Raw genomic sequence first — 24,497 nt, 5'->3', positions numbered from 1 at the left:
TCAACAAAACTTCAGGAAAAGTCCCACATGCAGGCGCATTATCTGTTTCAACGCACGGTTGATGGTGTGCAGCCTCTCATGAAACAGGATTAAGTCCAAAAGGAATCATCAAACTGGCAAAATGTATACTATTCACACTGGATGTGCATAAGAAGAACGCCATAGAAAAAAAAAACATCTTGTTAAGGCTGTCATTCATGCACGCCTCTATCTGAGAATAATAGCGGAGTTACCGGTAACCATGGAAACACCACCACCAACAGCGAACACTCATTTTTAAGCAAACGCCTTTAAGTCGTTGCACGTGCCACCTGGTTGGAAAGCTAATGATGTCGCTTTTGTTGCAGCAAACATGACCTCGCCGACAAGATGACAAAATAGCGCGCACACACCACAAATTCACACACACATATATGCAAAATGCCTCCTCGTGAATGGAATGAACCGAAAGTATGTATAGATCCTGATGCTTGTTATGCTAAGCTGAAGGACACTTGCCAGAATTGTGCCGTTGCTGTAGGAGGGAAGCGAATTGGCACGTTAGTAAAGACTCATTTTTCCCAAAGGGAGCTTAAATAGCATTCCAGGGACTGTGTGCATGATACACGGCATGAATGCAAGCGTACCGTCTGCAACAATGACTTAAAAGCTATGAGACACTCCTGCTTGTTTCGCTCATTGATATTTTCACACTCAAGATAGCCACCCTGAAGGTACCGAGTGCCACTACTGGTGAAATTGTTACGAGACCGGACCAGAACAGAGGCAGGAGGCAGGAAGGGAGAACTCAATTGCGTTGACGATCAAAACTTTTATTTAGCAAAATAAAAGTCATCCAAAACTCAGGGACAAGACAGAACAAACAGGCTTTAACTAAAAACGTGCAAACACAGGTTTTTTCCGACTCAAACAAAACAGGACAGAGCAAAACAGAACGGGAAATGCAGACAGAAAATGCAAATGAACCAGCACCCGCAAAACCCCAAACCCCCCTTAAGAAGCAAACGCGCAAATTAGGCGATCTGCTTCAGCTGTTGTCCAGGGGGCGGGGCCAGCCGGTTGCCACGGCGACCATGCTGGACACGACAGAAATGAATTTACTCAGGTGTGCACATCAGCAGCTTAGAAACTAGGAATACACAATTTTTTTTCATACTGAGTCAAGTCAAGTCATTTTTATTTATACAGCCCTTAATCACAAAGAGTCTCAAAGGGCTTCACAGGTTATTACACATAAGCAGTATAGGTTATTCATATGCTAAAACTGCTGTAGAAGTGAGTAGAAGTGAGTTTTAAGCTTAGATTGAAACATTTCCACTGAGGTTGCAGATCGGATCTCAGGGGGAAGAGCATTCCACAACACCGGTGCCCGGATGGAGAACGCTCTCGAGCCTGTGGAACACTTCTTTGCTCTTTGTATCACCAGAAGACCGGCACTCTCAGAACGTAGGCTTCGGACCGGGACATAGGGGCAAATCAGATCTGAAAGATATGAGGGAGCAAGTCCATGTACTAAGAGAACCTTGAAATCACATCTAAGGCTAACTGGGAGCCAATGCAGGTTAGCCAAAATCGGTGTTATGTGATCGTACTTTTTTGTCCAACAGTAGCTGAGAGACGAGCACTGAAAAAGCTGCGGTCAATCGTGGACAATCCATCGCATCCACTACACAGCATTATCTCCAGACAGAAGAGCAGTTTCAGCAACAGACTGCTGTCACTGTCTTGTGCTACGGACAGACTGAAGAGATCTTTTCTTCCTCATGCCATGAGGCTCTTTAACTCCACCCGGCAGAGTAAAGGCCCACATTAAACCACACCACCTACATTGGATATTACCGAATCTTACAGCAATATGTATTCTGTGTAGCACTATTTAGTTACTCTATATAACACGCTACAGTGGGCATTTGCACGTCACACTGGGTATTTGTATATTGTATTCTTTTGGCTTTATTATTGTACTGTTCTCAGCGCAGGGATGCTGCTGGAAATGTGAATTTCCCTTCGGGGATGAATAAAGTATCTATCTATCTATCTATCTATCTATCTATCTATCTATCTATCTATCTATCTATCTATCTATCTATCTATCTATCTATCTATCTATCTATCTATCTATCTAAAAGCCTCGCTGCGGCATTTTGTATCAGCTGAAGAGACTTGATTCTTGACTTCGGGAGACCAGAGAGTAGTGCATTACAGTAATTGAGACGGGAGGTAACAAGCGCATGAATTATAATTTCCGCATCCGACTGAGACAGTATAGAACGAATTTTAGCAATGTTACGAAGCAGCTTACTGGGTTTATTTTGAATCCACACAATTTATTTGTATTCATTGTGGCAGTTAAAATGCAATTTTGCAAATATGTAGCTCAGTTTGACAGGCGTTGCTAGCAACGAGAAATGAAAGTGAAGCGTCTTCAAAAAGGAAAGCAAACACTGATTAATTTTCCTCAAGTGATTATGAAGCTGCCAGAGGATGTCGCTCACCGTGATACGTGTCAAAAACAAACACGACATTCCCCGCAGTAGCACACCAAAGTCGTCGTGCCCCTCGTGTGATTTTTCGCCTTTCGCCGTGAAATTCGCTTCGAGCCAAACAAAAAGAAAGGCGGGCTGCAAACAACCAGACACAAATCATTAATTCTCTGCTGAAAATGGAAAAAAACAACAAAGCTCACTTTTTTGGGCAGGATGAGACGCTTAGTTCCAACCTTAATAGCATCAATCCTAAAAGCCTAGGGCCGAAAACAAAAACAAAACGCCCCAAAAATGTTTGCAACCACAAATTGTGTATATCATATTACTATTTTTAAGAGATGGGTTTCCTGTGAGACACAGCAAAACACACAAGGGTAACTATACAGTGAGCAGGGTTGGGTAGGGTTACTTTAACTGGATTACTTTCAATTACTTTTGGATGACTCCAATACCAAATATGCTAATAAAAGACAAAATAAACTAAATAGGAATAAAATGATGACTCACAACACGTGGTAAGCTTCCTCTCCTGGCATGTGCGGCACAGTTCATGTCTTGGGAACCTCCTGCGTGGGTTCAAATCCAGCTCCAGACTTCCTGTGTGGAGTTTGTATGTTCTCCCCGCACTCCGGTTTTCTCCCACATTCCAAAGACATGCATTTCAGGTGAATTGGCCGGTCCAAATTGTCCCTAGGTGTGAAAGAGCCAGTGAGTTGTCTGTCCCTGTGTGCCCTGCGATTGGCTGGCAATCAGGGATGGGCTCCAGCACCCCCGCGACCCTACTGAGGATAAGCGGTGTAGCTAATGAGAGAGAGAGAGAGATGAGAGCTTGCTAGCATCATTTTTGCCGTTCCATGTATTCTGTTACTCCCCTAAGCCTGCACAAAATGGAGTCATTTTATTCATATTTAGTTTCTTTTGTCTTTTATTAGCATATTTGGTATTGGCGTAATCCAAAAGTAATTGAAAGTAATCCAGTTAAAGTAACCCTACCCAACCCTGGTCCACTGTCACCTCTAATGGTGTTGAGGACCATTTTGTTTGTCACATGGGCTAAAAAGCTGATGCATAGTTTCCTGTAGCATTGCATCTCCATGGCCTGAATTTTTTTTCCAGTTTTACTTTGAGAGTCCGTTTCTCGCAAGCGTAGAGGATGATGGAAGTAACCAGCGCTTGCTGGAGTCTGATCTTTGATTTCATTGCTATGTTCTTGTCCCTCCAGATGGGTTTAAGTCTGGTTAGTGTGGCTGTTGTTTGAGCTATTATGGCCATGGTTTCTGGTTCTGAACCCGTTTCTGATATGACAGCTCCAAGATATTCATGAGGATGATGATGGAGATGTTTGTAGTGCTACATTGAGGATCGTTGGTCATGACCTTTGATTTCTATGTGCCGATTTCAATCCCATGCTGAGTTGATGCTTTGCCCAGGCGATTGACCGGATCTCTGAGTTCCTGTTCGTCTCCTGCCAATCCGGCAATATCATCAGTAAAAGGAAATTAGTGATTTTGTGTACTCCAATACTGAATATACCTTCATGTTGCTCCAGAGCTTTGGACATGATTCTCTCCAAGAAGACCACACCAACTGTGGTTTGAAACCACTCTCCAATGGTACCACTGTCACATTTGCATTTAGTTGTTCAATGGTCTGAACTAGTTTCTGGACCATGTTTTTTTTCCCTGTATAGTTTTTCTTTTATTTTAGGGGGAGGGAGGCGTTAATAGAAACGCAATTATGTCGAGTCAAGTCAAGTCAAATGTATTTATGACGCCCTTAATCACAAAAATGTCTCAAAGGACTGCACAGGATTACAATGACACAATGACCTGATCTTAAATCAACATGCGGGCAAGGAACAACTCAAAACCTCAGCGTGAGGAAAAAGAGAAACCTTGAGAAGGGACCTCACAAGTGGTATCCCCCTTCCAGGATGACCAGGGTGAATTACGTTTAGCATTACAGTACACAAACATCGTAAACACTAGATAACATGTGAAAAATTTCCCCGGAAAGTGCATGACAGCAGCGGAGCCCCCAGTCTATAAACTAGTCCAGAAAGCCTATAACGGCCACGACGCAGCTTCCCATCTCGGCCAGCCGGTCCATGCAGGCGTTTACATGCTTCAGGTCAAACGCCGGTCCGCTGACTCATCTCAAATCGTCCTTCTCCTTTGTATATCACCACCAGGCAGGCAGTCGGAAAAAGACAGGACAATACAGAATATGAGGTGGGCATCAATCATAAGCTTTGGAATAGATATATGTAGAATATGTTGTAACTAATGAAGAATTGTCTCATGTAGGTTTCCAAATCAGGTCAGTGTTTGCACATGTTTTGAAGACTTAAAAGCGGAGATGTGCATGAATAGGTCACCATTTGAAAGATGAAAGAAATTGCCAGCAGATCTTTTTGTACATAGATAGCAAGTGTAAGGTTTGCTTTGTATACATACTAAGTGATTTTAGCCTCTGCAAAGCAAGCAAAAGCCAAGCAGCCTTGCTATACTGTACAATAAAAAAAGGATGCATTAGGGTTGTGCAAAAGCTTTCCAAACAGAATACGCCGTCATGTTCTGACAAAAATATACCGTGAATTCCGGACTATAAGCCGCTACTTTTTTTCCCAAACTTTCAAGCCTGCGGCTTATTCAGTGATGCGGCCAATTTATGTAATTTTTCTAACGGCCGCCAGCGGCGCTCGAGTGTTGCTACCGTTAACTGCCCAGTCAAAGCTATATTATTATTAAAGCTTTGAAAACTCTCTCGTTGTACCGTCTTTCTTTGTAAATATGAGTAACCCATGTATAATATATATTTGCAACTGTATTTTTTTGTGATCTATTTATTTCTATTATTTTAGACACCTATTCTGATATGTTTTGCACGTGTGAATGAAAAATGGGGAGCGAAACAAACGCGGGGTGCCGAGTTTAAGTGGGGACCGCTAAAGGTGAGGGACAGACAAGGAAAGAAGAGGGGGTAAAAAGTAAGTTAAAGTAAAAGGAGTTGCGTGAGTAAATGTGTTCATCTGATATATTTTTCCCACCCTTACCTTTGGAAATATACACTTTTTTCCTTGGATTACTTTCAACGGGACCCGAACTATGCAGGTCTGCATCAAACCTTAAGTACCAGTATCATTTTCCGTTCATTTTCCGGCTGTAATTTTTGGACTATGGACTTTAATGAAGGACATATAGTTTCAATCGCGGGACTTGAAGTCGGGTTTGGGTTAATTTTGTGTTTGTGTTACATGTTTAAATGTGGGCGCGTGCGGCTTATATACAGGTGCGGCTTGTGTAAGTACAAAATCGGTTCACCTCTTAAAATGTGGTGGGTGCGGCTTATAATCACGTGCGCTCTATAGTCCGGAATTCACGGTACTTAACGGACATATACATTCATTTGCTAAGGGGATACTAGAATGCATCGGGTGAAAATATAGCTCAGACCAGAACTATTTTAGCTTTAAAAATAATTTAAATGTCGATTCAGGTTTCATTTTTAGGAAGACGATTGACTGGAGATTGTCAATGAAAGTATTTCATTTTCCTTAAGATACACCGGTGACATTAATTTGATCGGTCGGTCATGGTCAAAAAACAGATGTGAAGAATTTTTTTGCAATTAACATTAAAAGCAATGCAGAATAGAAAAGTTTTTAAGAGTCAGAAGGTGCAAACAGAAATTGAAAACTAAGTTTTCTATGAAATTAGAGTTCTTGGTGGAAACATGCATGCAACATTCCCCAGTGTTCATTTGAGCTGTGAAAAGTGATGGGTCCCGGGGACTCGCATGCTGAAAAATCTATGGGTCCCAACAGAGATCTATGGCTCCCCAAAATTAAGTGTTATCGATGTTGAAATCGTAAACCGGCGACAAATATACAATATAAATCTATTTATTCATTCAGTTTTAATCATCAAATTATGAATTCATTTCTGCATCAAATTATTGTGGGTAATATACTGAACTAAAGGGATAACCACAAACCTGTCTTTTTTTTATTTTCTCCTTTTATACTTCCTTTTTTTCTTAACTTCTTTATACAACATAATTCGTAATATCAACCATCGAAGCAAGTGAGCCGCTCTTTTTAATAAGTTGAGCCAAAAAAGCCGGTTCTCCTGGCTTTGAACTCTTTGATCTCCGGCAAAACGAACAAAAAATGTGACTTAAACAAAATTAAAATAAATCCAAACAGATTGCCAACATCATTTTTTGCCGTTCCATGTGTTCCGTTACTCCCCAAGCCTGCATAAAATTGTGTAATTTGATTTAGTTTCTTTTGTTTTTTATTAGCATATTTGGTATTAGAGTAATCCAAAAGTCATTGAAAGTAATCAAGTTAAAGTAACCCTACCCAACCCTGATAATAAGTGCTGCATTTCGGTACAATAGTGATACAATTGCATAGACTGGTGAAACAAACATGTTAATTCATTTTGTATATAATGCGCAGGGTTGGGTAGGGTTACTTAAACTGGATTACTTTCAATGATTTTTGGATGACTCCAATACCAAATATGCTCATAAAAGACAAAAGAAACTAAATGTATTTTCATTTTGTTTCTGTCTATGACTATGGTATGTTAGTTTTGCCGGAGATCAAAGGGATCAAAGCCAGGAGAGAAACCTTACCACGTGTTGTGAGTCATCATTTTATTCCTATTTACTTTCTTTCGTCTTTTATAAGCATATTTGGTATTGGAGTCATCCGAAAGTAATTGAAAGTAATCCAGTTAAAGTAGCCCTACCCAACCCTGATTTAATACGTGGTGAACAGTTTTTCTTGCAGATGTTTAAGCATCTATTTTTTGAAAGTTACCTATTTCTTTACACACTTATTAACCTCTCCAACAATAACAAAAGATGTTTTCTGGGGGAAAACATATTTTTAGCGTGACTTTTATATATTTTAGTCACTTAAGTTTGACAGGTACGTATGACTGTCAGCATGCTGTGGTAGATCTGAGGTTGAATGCTCTTGGATATCTTGAAGATGTTTCACCTTCAATTTATTGTGCTTCTTTAGTTTTCAAGCATTGATGTTTGGAGTCATTATATATACCTTTGAGTTCGGATGACCAGCGTGTATGTTATGTTGCTGTCCTTGGTGCTGATTTGACCAATCGGTATGCCAGATTAATAGCCTAGGGCAGGGGTGTCAAACTCATTTGAACTCGGGGGCCACAGGATAGAACAAACATTCTTTCAGGGGCCGGACTAGTAGATTAAAGAGAAAGAAAAACAGAGAGAAAGAAATAAGAGAAAGGGGGAGGGAAAAGTAGAGAGGGCGGGACAAAGTAAGAAAAAGAGAGAGAGGGAGAGAGCGTGAGAAACAAAACATAAAAAGTCGTGAGAGAGGGGGAAAAGGAAAGGAGAGGAAGAAAGAAATCCAAAGAAAAATAGAAAGACAGAAGGAGAGAAAAGAGAAAAGAAAGTGCGAAGGGTATGAAGAGAGAAAGAGAAAAGAGAGAACAGGAAAAAGGGAAGTGAGACAACACTCAGAGAAGCGCAAGAGAAAAACAAGCTGCAGGTTGAAATATGTCAAATTGATGTTGCCAAAGCCAGGTGCCTCGAACAAAGACACTGTACTTGTATCTCTCTCTCTCTCTCTCTCTCTCTCTCTCTCTCTCTCTCTCTCTCTCTCTCTCTCTCTCTCTCTCTCTCTCTCTCTTTCTTTTCCACCCCTTTTCTTCCACTCTTTCTCTTTCACTCTCTGTGTCTCTCTTTTTCTCTTCCTTTGTGGTTCTCTGTCTCTTTCTTTCTCTGTGTCTTTTTAACTTATTTTCCTCTTACTACCTTTCTCTCTTTTCTCTTTCTCTCTTCCTACCCTTCTCGCTTTCTTTTCTCTCCTTCTGTCTTTTTATTTCTCTTTGGATTTATTTCTTCCGCTCCCTTTCTTTACCCCTCTCTCACGACTTTTCTTTTTATCTCTTTTGGTTCTCCCGCTCTCTCCCTCTCTCTCCTTCTTTGTCCCGCCTTCTCTCCTTTTCCCTCCCTCTTCTCTTAATTCTTTCTCTCTCTTTTTCTTTCTCTTGAATCTACTAGTCCGGCCCCCGACAGAATGTTTGTTCTATGGTGTGGCCCCCGAGTTCAAATGAGTTTGACACCCCTGGTTTAGAACGAGTAACTGCCAACCACAACGGAATTTTCTCCAGCCTGCTCTCAAACGAATTGTGTTTTCTATCCTTTCACGCAGTTTAGTGTTTTGATGAATTTTCTCTCCATTTGACGAACATCCAAATAGTTCCAGACAAGCCTGGTGTTGTTTGGAGCGGCTGGCGTCTTTTCCTCAGTCCGTGATCCAAGTTGTAATTAAAGCCCCAGCAACACGATTTCTTGGAATTGTAACACTTTTGCAAATACTTATCCTGGTGAACATTTTAAAGAAGCAACTCAGAGCTTATTGGGTGGAAGTCTCTTCAGAAAAAAATATGTATCGTTAAGTTTTAAGGATAATTGCTTTAATGAATACAAAAGATAGTCTTATCCGTTTGAAAACACAAATACACACCAGTAACAAAACTGGGTGGCAGATTTCTAAAAGTCAAGTCAAGTCATTTTTATATGTATAGCCCTTAATGAAATGTCAATGACTTCCCAAAGCGCTTTACAATGTGCTTCACATTTCCCAATAGCGGCCTTGCAGCCATGTAAGGCGCTAACCTGCTTATTGCAGGTATTAGGGGTTGAGTGTCTTACCCAAGGACACTTCGACATGTAACACGGACGGGCCGGGATTCGAACTGGGATCCCTTCATCCCAGGACGAGCGCTCTACCTCCTGAGCTACTGCCGCACACAAGAGTCTCAAAGGGCTGCACAGGTTATTGCACAGACTATTATGTCAGACTATTACACCATCCCCTGATCTGAAACCAACATGAGGGCAAGGAAAAACTCAAAAACCTCAACATGAGGAAAATGAAGAAACCTTGAGAAGGGACTGCTCATGTGGCATCCCCCTTTCAGGATTACTAGACAGCAAAGGATGTTGCAATTACAAATAATACACAGATATTGTCCACAAAAAGTAAAGGTTATTCATATGCTATAGAGTAGAAGTGTGTTTTAAGCTTAGATTTAAACATTTCCACTGAGGTTGCAGATCCAATCTCAAAAGGCAGAGCGTTTTACAGGACTGGGCCTCAGATCGAGAATGCTCTCCAACCTGTGGATTTCTTCTTGGCTCTTGGGATCATTAGTAGACCAGCCTTTTTTTAGAGCAAAGGCTCCAGACCGGAACATAGGGGGAAATCAGATCTGAAAGATATGAGGGAGCAAGTCCATGTATGATTTTGTATAATCCTAAGAGAACCTTGAAATCAAATCTTAGGCTAACAGGTTAGCCAAAATCGGCGTGATATAATCGGACTTTTTTGTCTAGTTAAAAGCCTGGCTGCAGCATTTTGTACCAGCTGAAGACTCTTGATTCTGGACTTCGGGAGACCGGAGAGTAGTGCATTACAGTAATAACAAACGCGTGAATTATAATCCCCGCATCCGACTGAGACACTGTAGGACGAATTTTAGCAATGTGGCGAAGATGGAAGAAAGCGGTTCTAGTAATTTTCTTCACATGTGTTTGAAAGGACAGATCGGGGTCAAATATGACACCTACATTTTTAACTGAGTCACTCTGTGTGATGTGACAATTGTCAATGTTCACAGCAGTTTTTGAGAATAAGTCACGGCATTTAGATGGACCAATAACTAACATTTCGGTCTTTCCGGAGTTAAGACGCAAGAAATTAAGTGGCATCCACTCTTTTATCTCAATGGCGGATCTGCCTGACGAAAAGTTTGGAGTGCGGTGATTTTTTGTTAAAAAAAAGGATCGGGTAATAATGACAATTTTGTGTCGAAAAAGTTGCGTCCCGGGGACGCACGTTGATTTGACACGATGTGTCCCCAGCAAAAATGATGCGTCTAGGACGCAGGGACGCGGACAAACCAGAACACTGCATAATCATAATTCATTTGTGAGCCTCCAAAAGATGTCCAGCTCTACAGCTAAGGCACACTATTGTATGCTATTATTTTACTGGAGTTACCCCTGTGACAGGTTTTATTTTTTTCCTACCATGTAGCCCCTGACTAAAAACGAGTCTTAAAAGCTCCCGTCCGTCCTTGCTCGTCGCGTCTTCATTTGTTTCTTTTAGCCAGGGTTGGGTGGGGTTACTTTAACTTGATTACTTTCAATGAGTTTTGGATTACTCCAATACCAAATATGCTAATACAAGACAAAAGAAACTAAATAGGAATAAAATGATGACCCACAACACGTAGTAAGCTTTCTCTCCTGGCTTTGATCACTGGCAAAACTAACATAAAATGCGACGGAAACAAAATGAAAATAAATCCAAACAGCTTGCCAAACATCATTTTTGCTGTTCCATGTGTTCCGTTACTCCCAAAGCCTGCACAAAATGTAGTCGTTGTATTCATATTTATTTCCCTTTTGTCTTTTATTAGCATATTTGGTATTAGATTAATCCAAAAGTAATTGAAAGTAATCAAGTTAAAGTAACCCTACCCAACCCTGACCTGGAGTTACCCATCTTTATTAATGCAATGTTTGCGTTGCGTTGTCTGCTACAAGCCACGTGAACTCCTCTTCCACGATGCTTTATTGCACGTTTACGTTTTGTAGCGTCATCAATTTTGTTAGCTTCTTTTGAATATTTCTTCTGGGGCTGATGTTTTTGTGTTCTCTGTGCGCTACTTTGGAAAATGATACGCAAATGCACGACCGTTTTATGCTCCGGAGAGTCGGGAAGCACGAAGTTATTCGATGCAGGCTTCTGATTTGCTGCCGAGTATGCAAATTGCCCAAAAAAACGAAATTCTGAAATTTCCAAACCGAACGAAGATTTCAGAAAGGGAATAAAGCAAACATTTGATTTAAAAAAAAAAAAAAGAGATTTTTCTCAAAAAAGTTGTTTGGCCCCCGGGCGCAGACGTTATTTCAGACACTGGGCTATCTTAAACTTATGGCCCGCGGGCCAAATCAGGTGCATATTTAATCAGGCCCGCGAGACAAAGCAAACCACCCTCTGTAGATGTTTTTGCTGACTATCATTTATCAACCAGAAAATATTTTCCTCGAATGTTTTTTACTTAAGATAGTTTTCAGAAACGTGCTGTTACAGGCGACATGCAACATCGACAGTTGAAGAAACTCTACCCAACCCTGATTTTAACAAAGTTATCGCTGACTTATTTTTTCTCTTTTGCCCAAGGTGTACTTTAAGAGGGATGGCGAGCTGATCGAGGTGATCTCCTACATTCAGCCATCATCCGGTGAGCAGGCCGGCGCTTCAGCAGGTTTCCAACGAGCCAGGCCGCTCATAAGCCGAGACTTGGATGAGACCAAGCTGCAGCGCTCTCTGTCCCTGCTGGACCCCGAAAGTCCCGCGGCCCGCTTGATCACGGACCGCCCTCAGCGTGTCCACACCCAGGGCCTGCAGGCTTCGGAACCAAGTCCCGCCACCGAGGTCATCCCCGAGACGGTGGTGAGTCGGGAGTTCCCTCGCTGGGTCCACAGCACGGATCCCCTCTACTACTTCAGCCACACGCATATCCCGCAAAGCGACGGCTCGGTGCTGGTGCAGGCCCGACTCACGTGGACCCTCAACCCGCAACTGGATAATGACGCTCTGTTCAGCTGCGAGGTCAAACATCCGGCGCTTTCCATGCCAATGCAGACTGAGGTCACATTGGGTAGGACACTTATTCTTTTTCCTTCCTTCCTTATATACAGTATATATATATACCACAGCCATATCCCCCTAGTGGGAGGTGGCTAGAGTCATTTCTGACTCCTTTTGGGAGATTGATTCAGAGGAGGGGATTCCCAGCCCCCTCGCTCAACCCAACTGAGGTGTTGGGAGTCATTAGGTGACCAAACCCTCCAATTCCAACCCAGGGAGGCAACGGGTACCAATGTTTAAGTCTTAGGTATGACTCGGCCGAGGCTTGAACCAGCAACCTCCCAGTCTCGGGGCGGGCGCCCTAGCCCCAAGGCCACCGAGCTGGCTTCCTTCCTTAATTTCTTGAAATAAAATTAAATGATTTGCATTTATATAGGGCTTTTCAGGTCAGTGAAGACTTCCCAAAGGGCTTTACAATTATCTTCACATTTACCCCTTCACGCACACTCACACACCAATAGCGGCCGTGCAGCCATGCAAGGCGCCAACCTGCATATTGGGGGCAGTAGGGGTTCAGTGTCTTACCCAAGGACACTTCCACATGTAACACGGAGGATCCCAAGACGCGCACTCTACCTCCTGAGCTAATGCCGCCCCTTCTTTCCTTCCAATCTTCCTTCCTTTTCGTCCTTCCATACCTGCCTCCATTCCTCATTCCTGTCTCCCCCCTATTTTCCCTACATCCATACGACCATCTTTCTCTATTCCTTCTGTCAAACCCTCCTTCTTTTCCTTGTTTCCTTTTATCCCCCCTTTCTTCCTCTCATCTCTTCCTTTATTCCTATCTCTTCCTCTTGTCCCTACCAGCCTCCCTTCCTTCCTCCAATCCCTACCTCAGTATTTTTATTCAGTCCATCTCTACCTACATACCTTTCTTCTATCCTATTTCCAACCCTCCCTTCCTTCCATCCATTTCTTGCACCTTTGCCATCCTTCCATCTCCCTTCCTTCCACTCCTATAGTTTCTATCTTTTTACATTTTAAGATGTTGAAGATGTCCGGAAAAAGCATGACAGCAGCGACGCCACCAGCCTGTAAACTAGTCCAGAAAGTCTATAACGGCCACGACACAGCATCCCACCTCTCCCAGCTGGTCCATACAGGCGTTCGCATGCTTCAGGTCAAACGCTGATCCACTGACTTATCTCAAATCGTCCTACTCCATTGTATCACCACCAGTCAGGCAGTTGGAAAAAGACGGGACAATACAAAATATGAGGTGGGCATCAATCATAAGCTTTGGAATAGAAGTGTGTCTTAAGCCTCGATTTAAAAACTTCCGTTGAGGTTGCAGATCTTATCTCCGGGGGCGGGGCGTTCCATAACACCGGGGCACGGATGGAGAACGCTCTCGAGCCTGCAGACTTCTTGGCTCTCGGAGTCACAAGTAGACCGGCATTTTCCGAGCGCAGACTCCGTGCAGGAACATAGGGGGAAATCAAATCAGTGAGATAAGAGGGTGCAAGCCCATGCAAACACCAATGTTAATAAGAGAACCTTAAAGTCACATCTTAAGTGGACTGGGAGCCAGTGCAAGTTGGCCAATACAGGAGTAATATGCTCAAACTTTTTGGTCTTAGTCAAAAGTCTAGCTGCCGCATTCTGAACCAGCTGCAAACTTTTAATGCTAGACATCATCATCATTATTATTATTTTTATTATTATTATTATTATTATTATAAGATAATAAGATAATAATTGTGGTGTAATGGATAGATCGATAAATGGGGCGGCAGTGGCTCAGGAGGTAGAGCGCTCGTCTTGGGATCAAGAGATCGCATTTCGAATCCTGGCTCCTCCGTGTTACATGTTGAAATGTCCTTGGATAAGACACTGAACCCCTAATACCCCCAATACGCAGGTTAGCGCCTTACATGGCTGCAATACAAGGCAGCTATTGGGAAATGTGGAGCACATTGTAAAGCGCTTTGGGAAGTCTTGACTTGAAAAGCGCTATAGAAATGCAGATCATTTCATTTCATTTCATTTCAAATCTAATGAAACAAAAAAAAAACCTCCTTTGTTTTTTAACCCAAAAGTCAGATCAAATATGGCTCCCAGCTTTTCGAATTAACACTTTAAAGGCAGGGCAGCACGGCGGCGCAGTGGTTAGCACGTGTGCGGCACAGTTCTAAGGTCTTGGGAACCTCCTGTGTGGGTTCAAATCCAAGTACCGGACTTCCTGTGCGGAGTTTGTATGTTCTCCCTGTGCTTGCGTGGGTTTCCTCCGGGCACTCTGGTTTCCTCCCACCTCCTTCCAAAGACATGCATTTCAGGTGAATTGGCCGGTCCAAATTGTCCCTAGGTGTGTATGAGCTGTCTGTCCCTGTGTGCCCTGCGATTGGCTGGCAACCAGTTCAGGGTGTCCCCTGCCCACTGCCCGATGATTGTTGGGATGGGCTCCAGCACCCCCGCGACCCTACTGAGGATAAGCGGTGCAGTTAATGAAATGAGATGAGACTTTAAAGGCAATACATCAATGCATACTTTCATAAATGCCTGTCTTTAGCAATAAAAAGAAAACATCATATCCAAAGTACCTTGCAATAAGGAAACCTTTTCATGGGTGGCTGTGTTTGCTTCCAAATCAATAATATAACACAGCGCTGCATGTGTTTTTTCCATCGAGCTGTCGCTGGAGGTAACACCTGCCTGCTCTTGTGCATCACTCTCGGCTTCATTATTGCTTTTAAGCCATGCGCGTATTTTTTGCGCGCCAAGAAGATTTCTTGCCAGACCGCACACTTCCATATCTGGCTAATTAGGATCTTTCTATAGAGTCTCAATTAGTGCAGGGGGGAAGCTCTGTTCTGTTGTTGACAGTGAATCGCTCCTTATTGACAGCGGGCCTTGGCAGAAATGAGCCCGGCGCGGTTTGCAAAGTAATTCATTCGAAGACTTTAATATACTTTCATTTTAAAAAAACTTTTGATGATATACAGTAGATCCTCGGTTCTCGACCCTAATCCGTTCGAATACTGATTCGTTCAATCACCGAAATCATTTTTCCCATTTAAAATAATGTAAATCGTTTTAATCCGTTCCAACACCCTGAATGTTTACCTTGAATGTTTAGCGTAAAGCTAACCCAGGCTAATCGTACGTTCGCGTTATCGTAAGATAGATAGATAGATAGATAGATAGATACTTTATTCATCCCCGCAGGGAAATTCACATTTCCAGCAGCATCCCTGCGCTGAGAACAATACAATAATAAAGCAAAAAGAATACAATATACAAATACCCAATGTGACGTGCTAATACCCACTGTAGCGTGTTGTATAGAGTATCTAGATAGTGCTACACAGAATACATATTGCGATAAAATTCAGTAATATGCAAAGTAGGGGGTGTGGTTTAATGTGGGCCTTTACTCCGCCGGGTGGAGTTAAAAAGCCTCATGGCATGAGGAAGAAAATATCTCTTCAGTCTGTCCGTGGTACAAGACTGTGACAGCAGTCTGTCGCTGAAGCTGCTCTTCTGTCTCGATATAATGCTGTGTAGTGGATGCGATGAATTGTCCATGATTGACCGCAGCTTTTTCAGTGCCCGTCTCTCAGCTACTGTTGTCAGGCTGTCCAGCTCTGTGCCCACAACAGAGCTCGCTTTCCTCGCCTTCTGTACGAAAGATTACGCTAACATGAACGTGTAAAAATAAAAAAAAGGATAAAGAAAATAATTATGAATAGGATTTCTTACCTTTGTGGTCGTCAGCAGAAGGCGCAGGTGGATGGTGGGGAGAGGAAAATCATCAAGTTTTTCAACCTCTTCCAAAACTTGCGGCCGTTGCTTGCTTATAGCACTCACTCCCTTAGCCACATCACTAGATTTCACAGCCTCCTTATTCTTTAGTATCGTACTGATCGTAGATTTAGCCATGCTGTATTCCCAAGCAAGATCAGACACTCGCACACCTCCTTCATATTTTGCTCTCATTTCTTTCTTAAATGCAATAGTTGTACGCACTACTTTTCTTTTTTCGCCTGTAGCAATTTTGCTGCTTGCACTGACTTTCTTCGGAGGCATAATAAGGGGCTAAAACACCCGTACGCCGCTCAGCATAACACCCTAGCGTACGCACTCACGCATTACCGACGTTTGAACTCCGATTTTTTGACCGAACAGCGAAGCAAGAATTTCTCGAAATTTTTGGTCGGACTCCCATTTCTTCAAACTGAGAGGCGTTCGAAAACCGAGGTTCCACTGTAGCTGCAAACAAATTTGCTCAAACATTTTTAATCTAACAACAACTTTAATAAAACAATAATTGATAATAAGGGCGGTAAGGTGGATGAGTGGTTAGCGCGTCCGCGGCATAGTTCTGAGGTCATGAGATCGAACCTTACTGTGTGGAGTTTGCATGTTCTCGCGTGCTTGCGTGGGTTTCCTCCGGGCACTCCGGTTTCCCCCCACATTCCAAAAACATGAATGTTAGGTGAATTGGCTGGTCCAATTTATCCTTGCGTGAATGAGCGAGTTGGGGAGGCAATTTTCTTTCATAATAATACTGTGATGAATAATAGAGCAATTATATCTAGAAGCAGACCAATTTTTCAATAAAACTGGCAAGATATTCTTCATATGTTTCACGGGCTTGCACGCTTGACGAAACTGTCTCTAAGCATGTTACTTATCATTCTTAGTTTAGTGGTAGATTGCTGTGCCATATGGCTACCAAAATGGTCATATGTATTGTCAGGCTGCTACAGGATGGGTTGCCAAACACTAAATGAGAAAAATAAGAATCGTCAGGAAAAAATGTGCATATACCGGCCGTGGTCACAAAGTGTCAGGAAACGGGCCGGGAAGCAGGAAGTCGGAACTCATTTGCGTAGACGATCTGTGACTTTAATTGAGAAATAAAAGTTGTCCAACACACAAACGGACCAGAAACAAAACAAAGCAGGTTAGAAGGCAGGTATAATTACAATCTAGGCATTACTCAGATCAAACAGGCATGAACAGGTCTTCAACAAAGGAAAGCAATGGTCTGGCAACAGGCAGTCCCAAAAGGAGCGTTAAAATAATCCAAAAGCAAACAGTCCAATGTGTCTCAGCCGGTGTCAAGGGGCGGGGCCAGCTGGGCGCCATGACAACCGTGCAGGACATGTCACAAAAACGAGTTGACTTAAGTCAAACAGGACCAATGTCAGATGTTACCTGTTGTCTACATATTTCTACAAGGAAAGATATTATTTCAACAATGAATGTTATAATATTAATAATATCTTCCTGGATCTGAAAGTAACAGTCATATTACAGTGGAACCGCGATTTTTGAACGCCTCTCAGTTCAAACAAATCGGAGTCCGACCAAAAATTTTGAAAAATTTTTGCTTCGCTGTTCGGTCAAAAAATCGGAGTTCGAACGCGGGTAATGCCTGAGTGCGTACACTAGGGTGCGATGCTGAGCGGCGTACGGGTGTTTTAGCCCCTTATCATGCCTCCAAAGAAAGTCAGTGCGAGCAGCAAAGTTGCTACAGGCGAAAAAAGAAAAGTAGTGCGTACAACTATTGCATTTAAGAAAGAAATAATAGCAAAATATGAAGGAGGTGTGCGAGTGTCTTGCCTGCGCCTTCTGCTGACCACCATAAAGATAAGAAAGCCCACTCATAATTCTTTTCTTCATCCTTTTTTTTTTATTTTTACTCATTCATGTTTTCGTCATCTTTCGTATGGAAGATTACGATAACGCGAACGTACGATTAGCCTGGGTTAGCTTTAAGTTTACGTTAAACATTCAGTAAACATTCAGGGTGTTGGAACGGAGCCCAACATTAGGGTGTTGGAACGGAGCCCCCTTTCCAATGAACCGCTCACCACTTGTTGTGGGGACCCGGGTTCTAAATGACTTGTAAACGACCTGATGTTTTTATTTTTACACGTTCATGTTAGCGTAATCTTTCGTACGGAACGTACGATTATCCTGGGTTAGCTTTAAGTTTACGTTAAAGATTCAAGGTAAACATTCAGGGTGTTGGAACGGATTAAAGCGATTTACATTATTTTTAATGGGAAAAATGATTTCGGTGATCGAACAAATCGTTTTTCGAACAGGGTTCTGGAACGGATTATGATCGGGAACCGAGGTTCCACTGTATTTGTTTTTACTAATCTTCAAACATGCTTTACAATTGCACAAATACTCTTGTTGTCGAAGTTACAAAATAAGAATGCTGCTTTTTTTACATCCTTGTCACAAGGCTTTGGTTATAACTTTTCTTTCCTTACTGAGTGGTTGTCGTTGCAAGGCACTGTATGATTGTCTGATAAAAGAGTCTAGTGAAAAAAAACAAAAAAAACAAGCTCCTTGTAATTAATTGCATCTGATTTATTTTATGTGTATAATGCAGGTAGGTTATAATTTTAAAGCGTTGTTGGTTACGAGTTAATTACAAAAGCAACATGAGTTGCCCACAGGTCTGTTCTTAAAAGATAGTTTTCATTCATATAAATGTGAAACCCCATTGAGTATCATATAGCCACCCAAACCTTTAATTAAGGTACCGTATTTTCCGCACTATAAGGCGCACCCCGAAAAAAGAGTTTTTGGTCCTATTTTCTACATACATAAGGCGCACCGGATTATAAGGCGCTACAATGGGAACGTCGACAAAACAGTCAGATAGTTCAGTCCAACTTATTACCCCCTTAACATTCCCAAAGCTTGCAAAGACGCAAATACGTGTCGAGAACACGTGCGGATGCGGTGTCCGTACGATGTCACTCAAATGCATCGTTCCATCATTCGGAGGGTTAAAGTCTTGGGATTCAAGAAATGCCAACCATTCCTCAGTTTCTATTTTCTTTTTCGCTTGCAACTGTACTGTATATATGACAATAAACACGTGGAATTGAGTTTAATTTAAAAATAGACACTCCATTACATCCATTATCTGCACCGCTTATCACAGAAACATCGAGTTCAGTCTGAAACAAGATACAGGGAAAATATATAGCCAGAGTAGCTCACCGAAGTCGTTGTGTTCATAATAATGTGCAGCCGTGGTCCTCTTATATCCGTGAGTTTAGTAAATCCAGGAAAATAAAATATTTACAAATACTAAATAGTAAAAAAATGCTTTCTGTATGCCGTCAGCCGAGTGCTATATGCATTCATCTTTTTCGGCTTTGTTTTGCCGTCCAAGCCAATGCCAGCCTGTAAATGATAAAAAGGATCCGCCCCTTGACCTCCGAATAACTTTAGCCAATAGTGATCGATTCAACTGATGATTGACACGTCTTTTTCGGCCAATTGCAGGCTTTGTTTTGCCGTTCAAGCCAATGCGAGCCTGTAAATGATAAAAAGGATCCTCCCCTTGACCTCCGAATAACTTTAGCAAAAAGTGATCCATTCAAATGATGATTGACACATTGGTTAGCCAATGAAACGCCGGTAAATAAATCCCAGCATACACCGCGGACTACTTGGCGTTCGGGGGAAAATCTAGTCGGCGGCTGCAAGTTAGTTGCAAGACTTTGCAAATTAATTGTGTTCCACAAATAAGGCGCACTGTATTATAAGGCGCATGGTCAGCTTTTGAAAAAAATAAAGGCTTTTAGGTGCGCCTTATAGTGCGGAAAATACGGTAATAAGAAAAAAAAAAAAAATCTAGGCAAGGCAAGGCAAGGCAAGGCAAGTTTATTTGTATAGCACAATTCATACACAAGGCAATTCTAAGTGCTTTACAGAAATGGCAGACAGGTTAAAAACACACAACAAAAGACATTGAAATTTTTATTTTTTTATTTTAAAATGCATTAAAACCACAGATAAAACCTAATAAAATCAATGAATTAAAAAAAAGTAAAAGTGAAGAGTGCAGATAGAACCCTTTCAGTTGTATACACAGTTGAACAGAGCCGTTTTCAGCTAGGACTTAAACATTGTCGGAGTAGACGCCTGTCTGAGGTCATCAGGAAGACCATTCCAGAGTTTAGCTGCATGGAACTGAAACACAGCTTCACCCTGTTTAGTCCTGGCTCTGGGCACCAGCAGAAGGCCCGTCCCTGAGGTTCTCAGGGCCCGAGATGGTTCATATGGGACCAACGTATCACAGATGTACTTTGCTAGACCATGAAGAGACTTATACACCAGCAGAACTGTTTTAAAGTCTATTCTCTGAGTGACAGGAAGCCAGTGCAGAGACCTGAGCACAGGACTAATATGGTCGTACTTCCTGGTTTTCTAAATACTAATTTATATTTTAAGTATGGTACATTGGTTGAGACACTTCTTCAGGTGGTCAAAAAATGTATCCTCCATATCCTTATGTCACGTGGACCGGACCAGAACGGAGGCAGGAGGCAGGAGGGGAGAACTCAATTGCGTTAACGATCCGTACTTTTATTTAGCAAAATAACGTCCAACACTCATGGGACAAAACAAAACAAGGCTTACAGACAAACAGGAACTAAGACCAGGGAATACTCACAAAACAGGTTTTAACTCAAAACGTGCAAACACATTTCTTCTGACTCAAACAAAACAGGACAGAGCAAAACAGAACAGAAAATGTAATGAACCAGCACCCGCAATACCCACAACCCACCCTTAAGTAGCACACACGCAAATTAGCTGATTTACTACAGCCGGTGCCCAGGGGGCGGGGCCAGCCGGTCGCCACGGCAACCATGCTGGACACGACACCTTACTACAAATGGCTGAAAAAAATATTCTGCAACGTTAGCCTGTCCCGTTTAGCACTGGTTTTAAAAAGCTAGAGGATCTCTAAGTTATGTGATTTATGCACCTTCTATCTTTCTTATTGTCATGTGCTAGCTGCTGTTATTATTTTTAGCTGCTCCAGTTAAATATAGCTTGAAGAAACTTTCAGTGGTACTCACTCTCAACAACAAGTCATACAAGTGAAACGTTGTTGGGTCCATTATTCAGTGTCCTGAGGTTTGAATATTTTTGGATTGGTCTCTCGAGCTTTTATTGGCAGCTTGAGTTAGCAACAGCTATCACCATTTCCAGATAACCACTTTTTTATCAAACTGGGTAAATCCAGTTAGGTCTTCCGCCGAAATGAATGCTTGTGTTCTTGTTTTGTTTCTCACTGAATTGTTTTTGTTCACGCCAAATAGAACTTGAAAAAACTCCTATGAAGTTTTTGAAAAGGTATACTTTGAGGCATCTGTTGCTTGACATTTTCCAATGCTCATGTTTTGGCTCCATTATATAGTACAGCAACCTCTGTGGAAAATTCATCCATTATCTGCACTGGTTATCCTCAGTAGGGTCGCGGGGGTGCTGGAGCCTATCCCAGCCATCCTCGAGCAGTGGGCAGGGGACACTCTGAACTGGTTGACAGCCAGTTGCAGGGGACACAGGGACAGACAATGCGCTCGCTCATTCACACCTAGGGACAATTTGGACCGGCCAATGAACCTGACATGCATGTTTTTGGAATGTGGGAGGAAACCGGAGTGCCCGGAGGAAACCCACACAAGCGCAGGGGGAACATGCAAACTCCACACAGGAAGTTTGATCTCATGACCTCAGAACTCTGCCGCACATGCGCTAACCACTGCGCCACCGTGCTGCCCTGTGGCAAATGATCACATGCTATTACATAAGCCTGATAATCTCTTCTGTATGGCAACCTTTTCTGTACCAGGAACAACTTGATGTCCTAACAATATTCTTGCGGCCCGTGCCAATACCAATAACATTAGAAACAATAACGATAATTATGATAAATCCACCATCATTTAACCTCAAATAGATCTAGTTGATGTAGGTAAAGACATTATTTTTTTTTCCTCATCATCAGTCTATTTTTACTCACGTTACCAGGGTGTACAGCGTTGTTTTGGCTGGACTATTTCCCATGATAGATAGATAGATAGATAGATAGATAGATAGATAGATAGATAGATAGATAGATAGATAGATAGATAGATAGATAGATAGATAGATAGATACTTTAGTCATCCCCGTAGGGAAATTCACACTTCCAGCAGTATCCTTGTGTTGAAAATAAAACAACAATAAAGTAAAAGGAATATAATACATAAATACCCAATGTAACATGTTGATATAGAATATTTAGATAGTGCTACATAAAATACACACTGTAATAAAAATAGGGTAAAATGCAATGTGGGGGTGCGGTTTAATGTGAGCGTTTACTACCCCGGGTGGAGTTAAAGAGCCTCATGGCATGAGGAAGAAATGATCTCCTCAGTCTGTCTGTGGAACAAGACTGTGACATCAGTCTGTCGCTGAAGCTGCTCTTCCGTTATAATGCTCTATAACAATGTTGAAATCGTGTGATGATGAGATACAATTTCATGACTTTTCCTACGCCATCTACATTCCTCGTGGGCTAGTGGTTTGGATTCTCACTGACGCAATCCGGGTTTGACTCCCGTCACCTACAACACTAAGAAATTTGGTCGGCGGTATTCTTCGACCGATCATTACTCAAAAACTGCGTATAACGTACACTCAAACTTTGAGGTTTTTGAGGGGTGTGTACATGAATAAACTTGGTGAAAGCAAAGAATAAGGCAAGATTTTTCTCTTACTGTGCGTCCCGGTACCAGTGGTTTCTGAACACTGATATATGATATGTGTTCAATCCATTTACCCTAGTTTTACCCAAGGACTGAGGAGATCATTTCTTCCTCATGCCATGAGGCTCTTGAACTCCACCCGGGGGAGTAAAAGCCCACATTAAACCACACCCCCACATTGCATTTTACCCTATTTTTATTACAGTGTGTATTGTATGTAGCACTATCTAAATGAAATAACTGATCTGATTTTGGATGATCCGCTTTGATAAAATCGTGTGTGGCAGCTTGTCTCTTTTTGATGAATGATCAAATTGCATTTACAATGAAGTAGGATTATTTTATTGGCTTTCATTCGTGTCAGCGAGAGAGATTCATTTTTTTTCCCAGCTCCGACATGGCTGCCAGGTCTCGCCTATCCAGTGGGAATCACACATCGCGTAATAATTCCTGGCGGAGAGCAGTAGCTGTCACCGTCCTGTTCTCCCAGAGAGGAGAATGTATTTCATCACATGCAAAAACTGACTCAGCAGTGTCAGTCAGAGCGCGACGACGCGCGCTGTCTTCATCAGATTGAAGCGTGGCGGAGTAAATATTTTAACAGCTCGCTCCCTCTAACATAGATGATTAAACCCGTGACACCCACAAGGGGACAACAAGAAGGAGAAAAACTCTCGCTAAATGTCAATGCTGCTTTTATTTTGACAAGTTGTTTGAAGCAGTTCGTTTAGCACCATCGTGTTCCTCATCAGGCCTTTGATATTCTTTTTAAGAATAAAAAGGAATGAAAGATGAGCCGGTGGATAAAAGAGCGTTTTGAATGCTCAAGCAGGGGAGAAAACAAAACACGTTAACAGCAAAAGATCAAATTTTTACTAGTCAAGGCCGTAAGCATCAGTTGTTTTTATTTACCGTAAATTCCGCACTATAGAGCGCACCTGATTATAAGCCGCACCCACCACATTTTAAGAGGATAACCGCTTTTGTACTTACACAGGCCGCACCTGTATATAAGCCGCATGCGCCCACATTTAAACATGTAACACAAACACAAAATTAATCCAAACCCTACTTTGAGTCCCGCGATTTTAACTGAACATAAAGTAGGCAGTTCAAAAACCACAGCCGGCAAAATGAATGGAAAATGATACCGGTAGTTAAGATTTGATGCAGACCTGCAGAATCCGGGTCCCGTTAAAAGCAATCCAGTTCTGTATACACGTGTACTAGAATGACAATAAAGTAGATCTGAATCTGAATCTGAATCTGAATCTGAATCTTTTTATTTGGTCAGTGCAAGACTTATCAGAATAAGTGTCCAAAATAAATACAAATGATTCATTACAAAAATATACAGTTGCAAATACATATCATACATGGTTACACATATTTACAAAGAAAGACGGTACACCGAGAGAGTTTTCAAAGCTTTAATAATAATATTATAACTTTCATCCCAAACCGTGCCTGTGAAGGGTAGCAAAACGCTACTAGCAACACGCTCGCAGCATAGGGAACCGATCTGTTAAATCACAATTCATTCTTGCAGAAACCACGCTAAACCGTCCTCATCTACCTCCATATAATTGACGTCATCAAAGTCGTCTTCCCCAGTATGGGTAAGAAACTTTGTCATATAGACGACGTTCCAAGCTCCCTTGTTCAAAAACACGCTAGCAACACGCTCGCAAGGTAAAGTTTGCGTGCAGTAGCTCTGTTTCCTTTTTTGTCGGACTGCTCGATTGCGTTTAGCTTCTAAGCTGCGTC

The 24,497-nt window shown here is 42.0% G+C and overlaps 1 protein-coding gene across 1 annotated transcript in view; it reads left to right on the top strand.

The window, feature by feature from the left end:
• igsf21a (immunoglobin superfamily, member 21a) overlaps positions 1–24,497 on the top strand; it is a 398,377-nt gene that overhangs the window by 333,777 nt on the left and 40,103 nt on the right. Inside the window, exon 6 of the mRNA XM_088339077.1 lies at positions 11,737–12,217. Coding sequence (XP_088195203.1) covers positions 11,737–12,217 — 481 coding nt within the window. The remainder of the gene's footprint in view (positions 1–11,736; positions 12,218–24,497) is intronic.

This window comes from Urocampus carinirostris, chromosome 6, assembly GCF_059441175.1.
Source record: "Urocampus carinirostris isolate Australia breed hairy pipefish chromosome 6, RoL_Ucar_1.0, whole genome shotgun sequence".
Classification (NCBI taxonomy): Eukaryota; Metazoa; Chordata; class Actinopteri; order Syngnathiformes; family Syngnathidae; genus Urocampus; species Urocampus carinirostris.
Note: the sequence above shows the minus strand (reverse complement) of the source record. Positions and strands in the feature narration are given on the sequence as shown.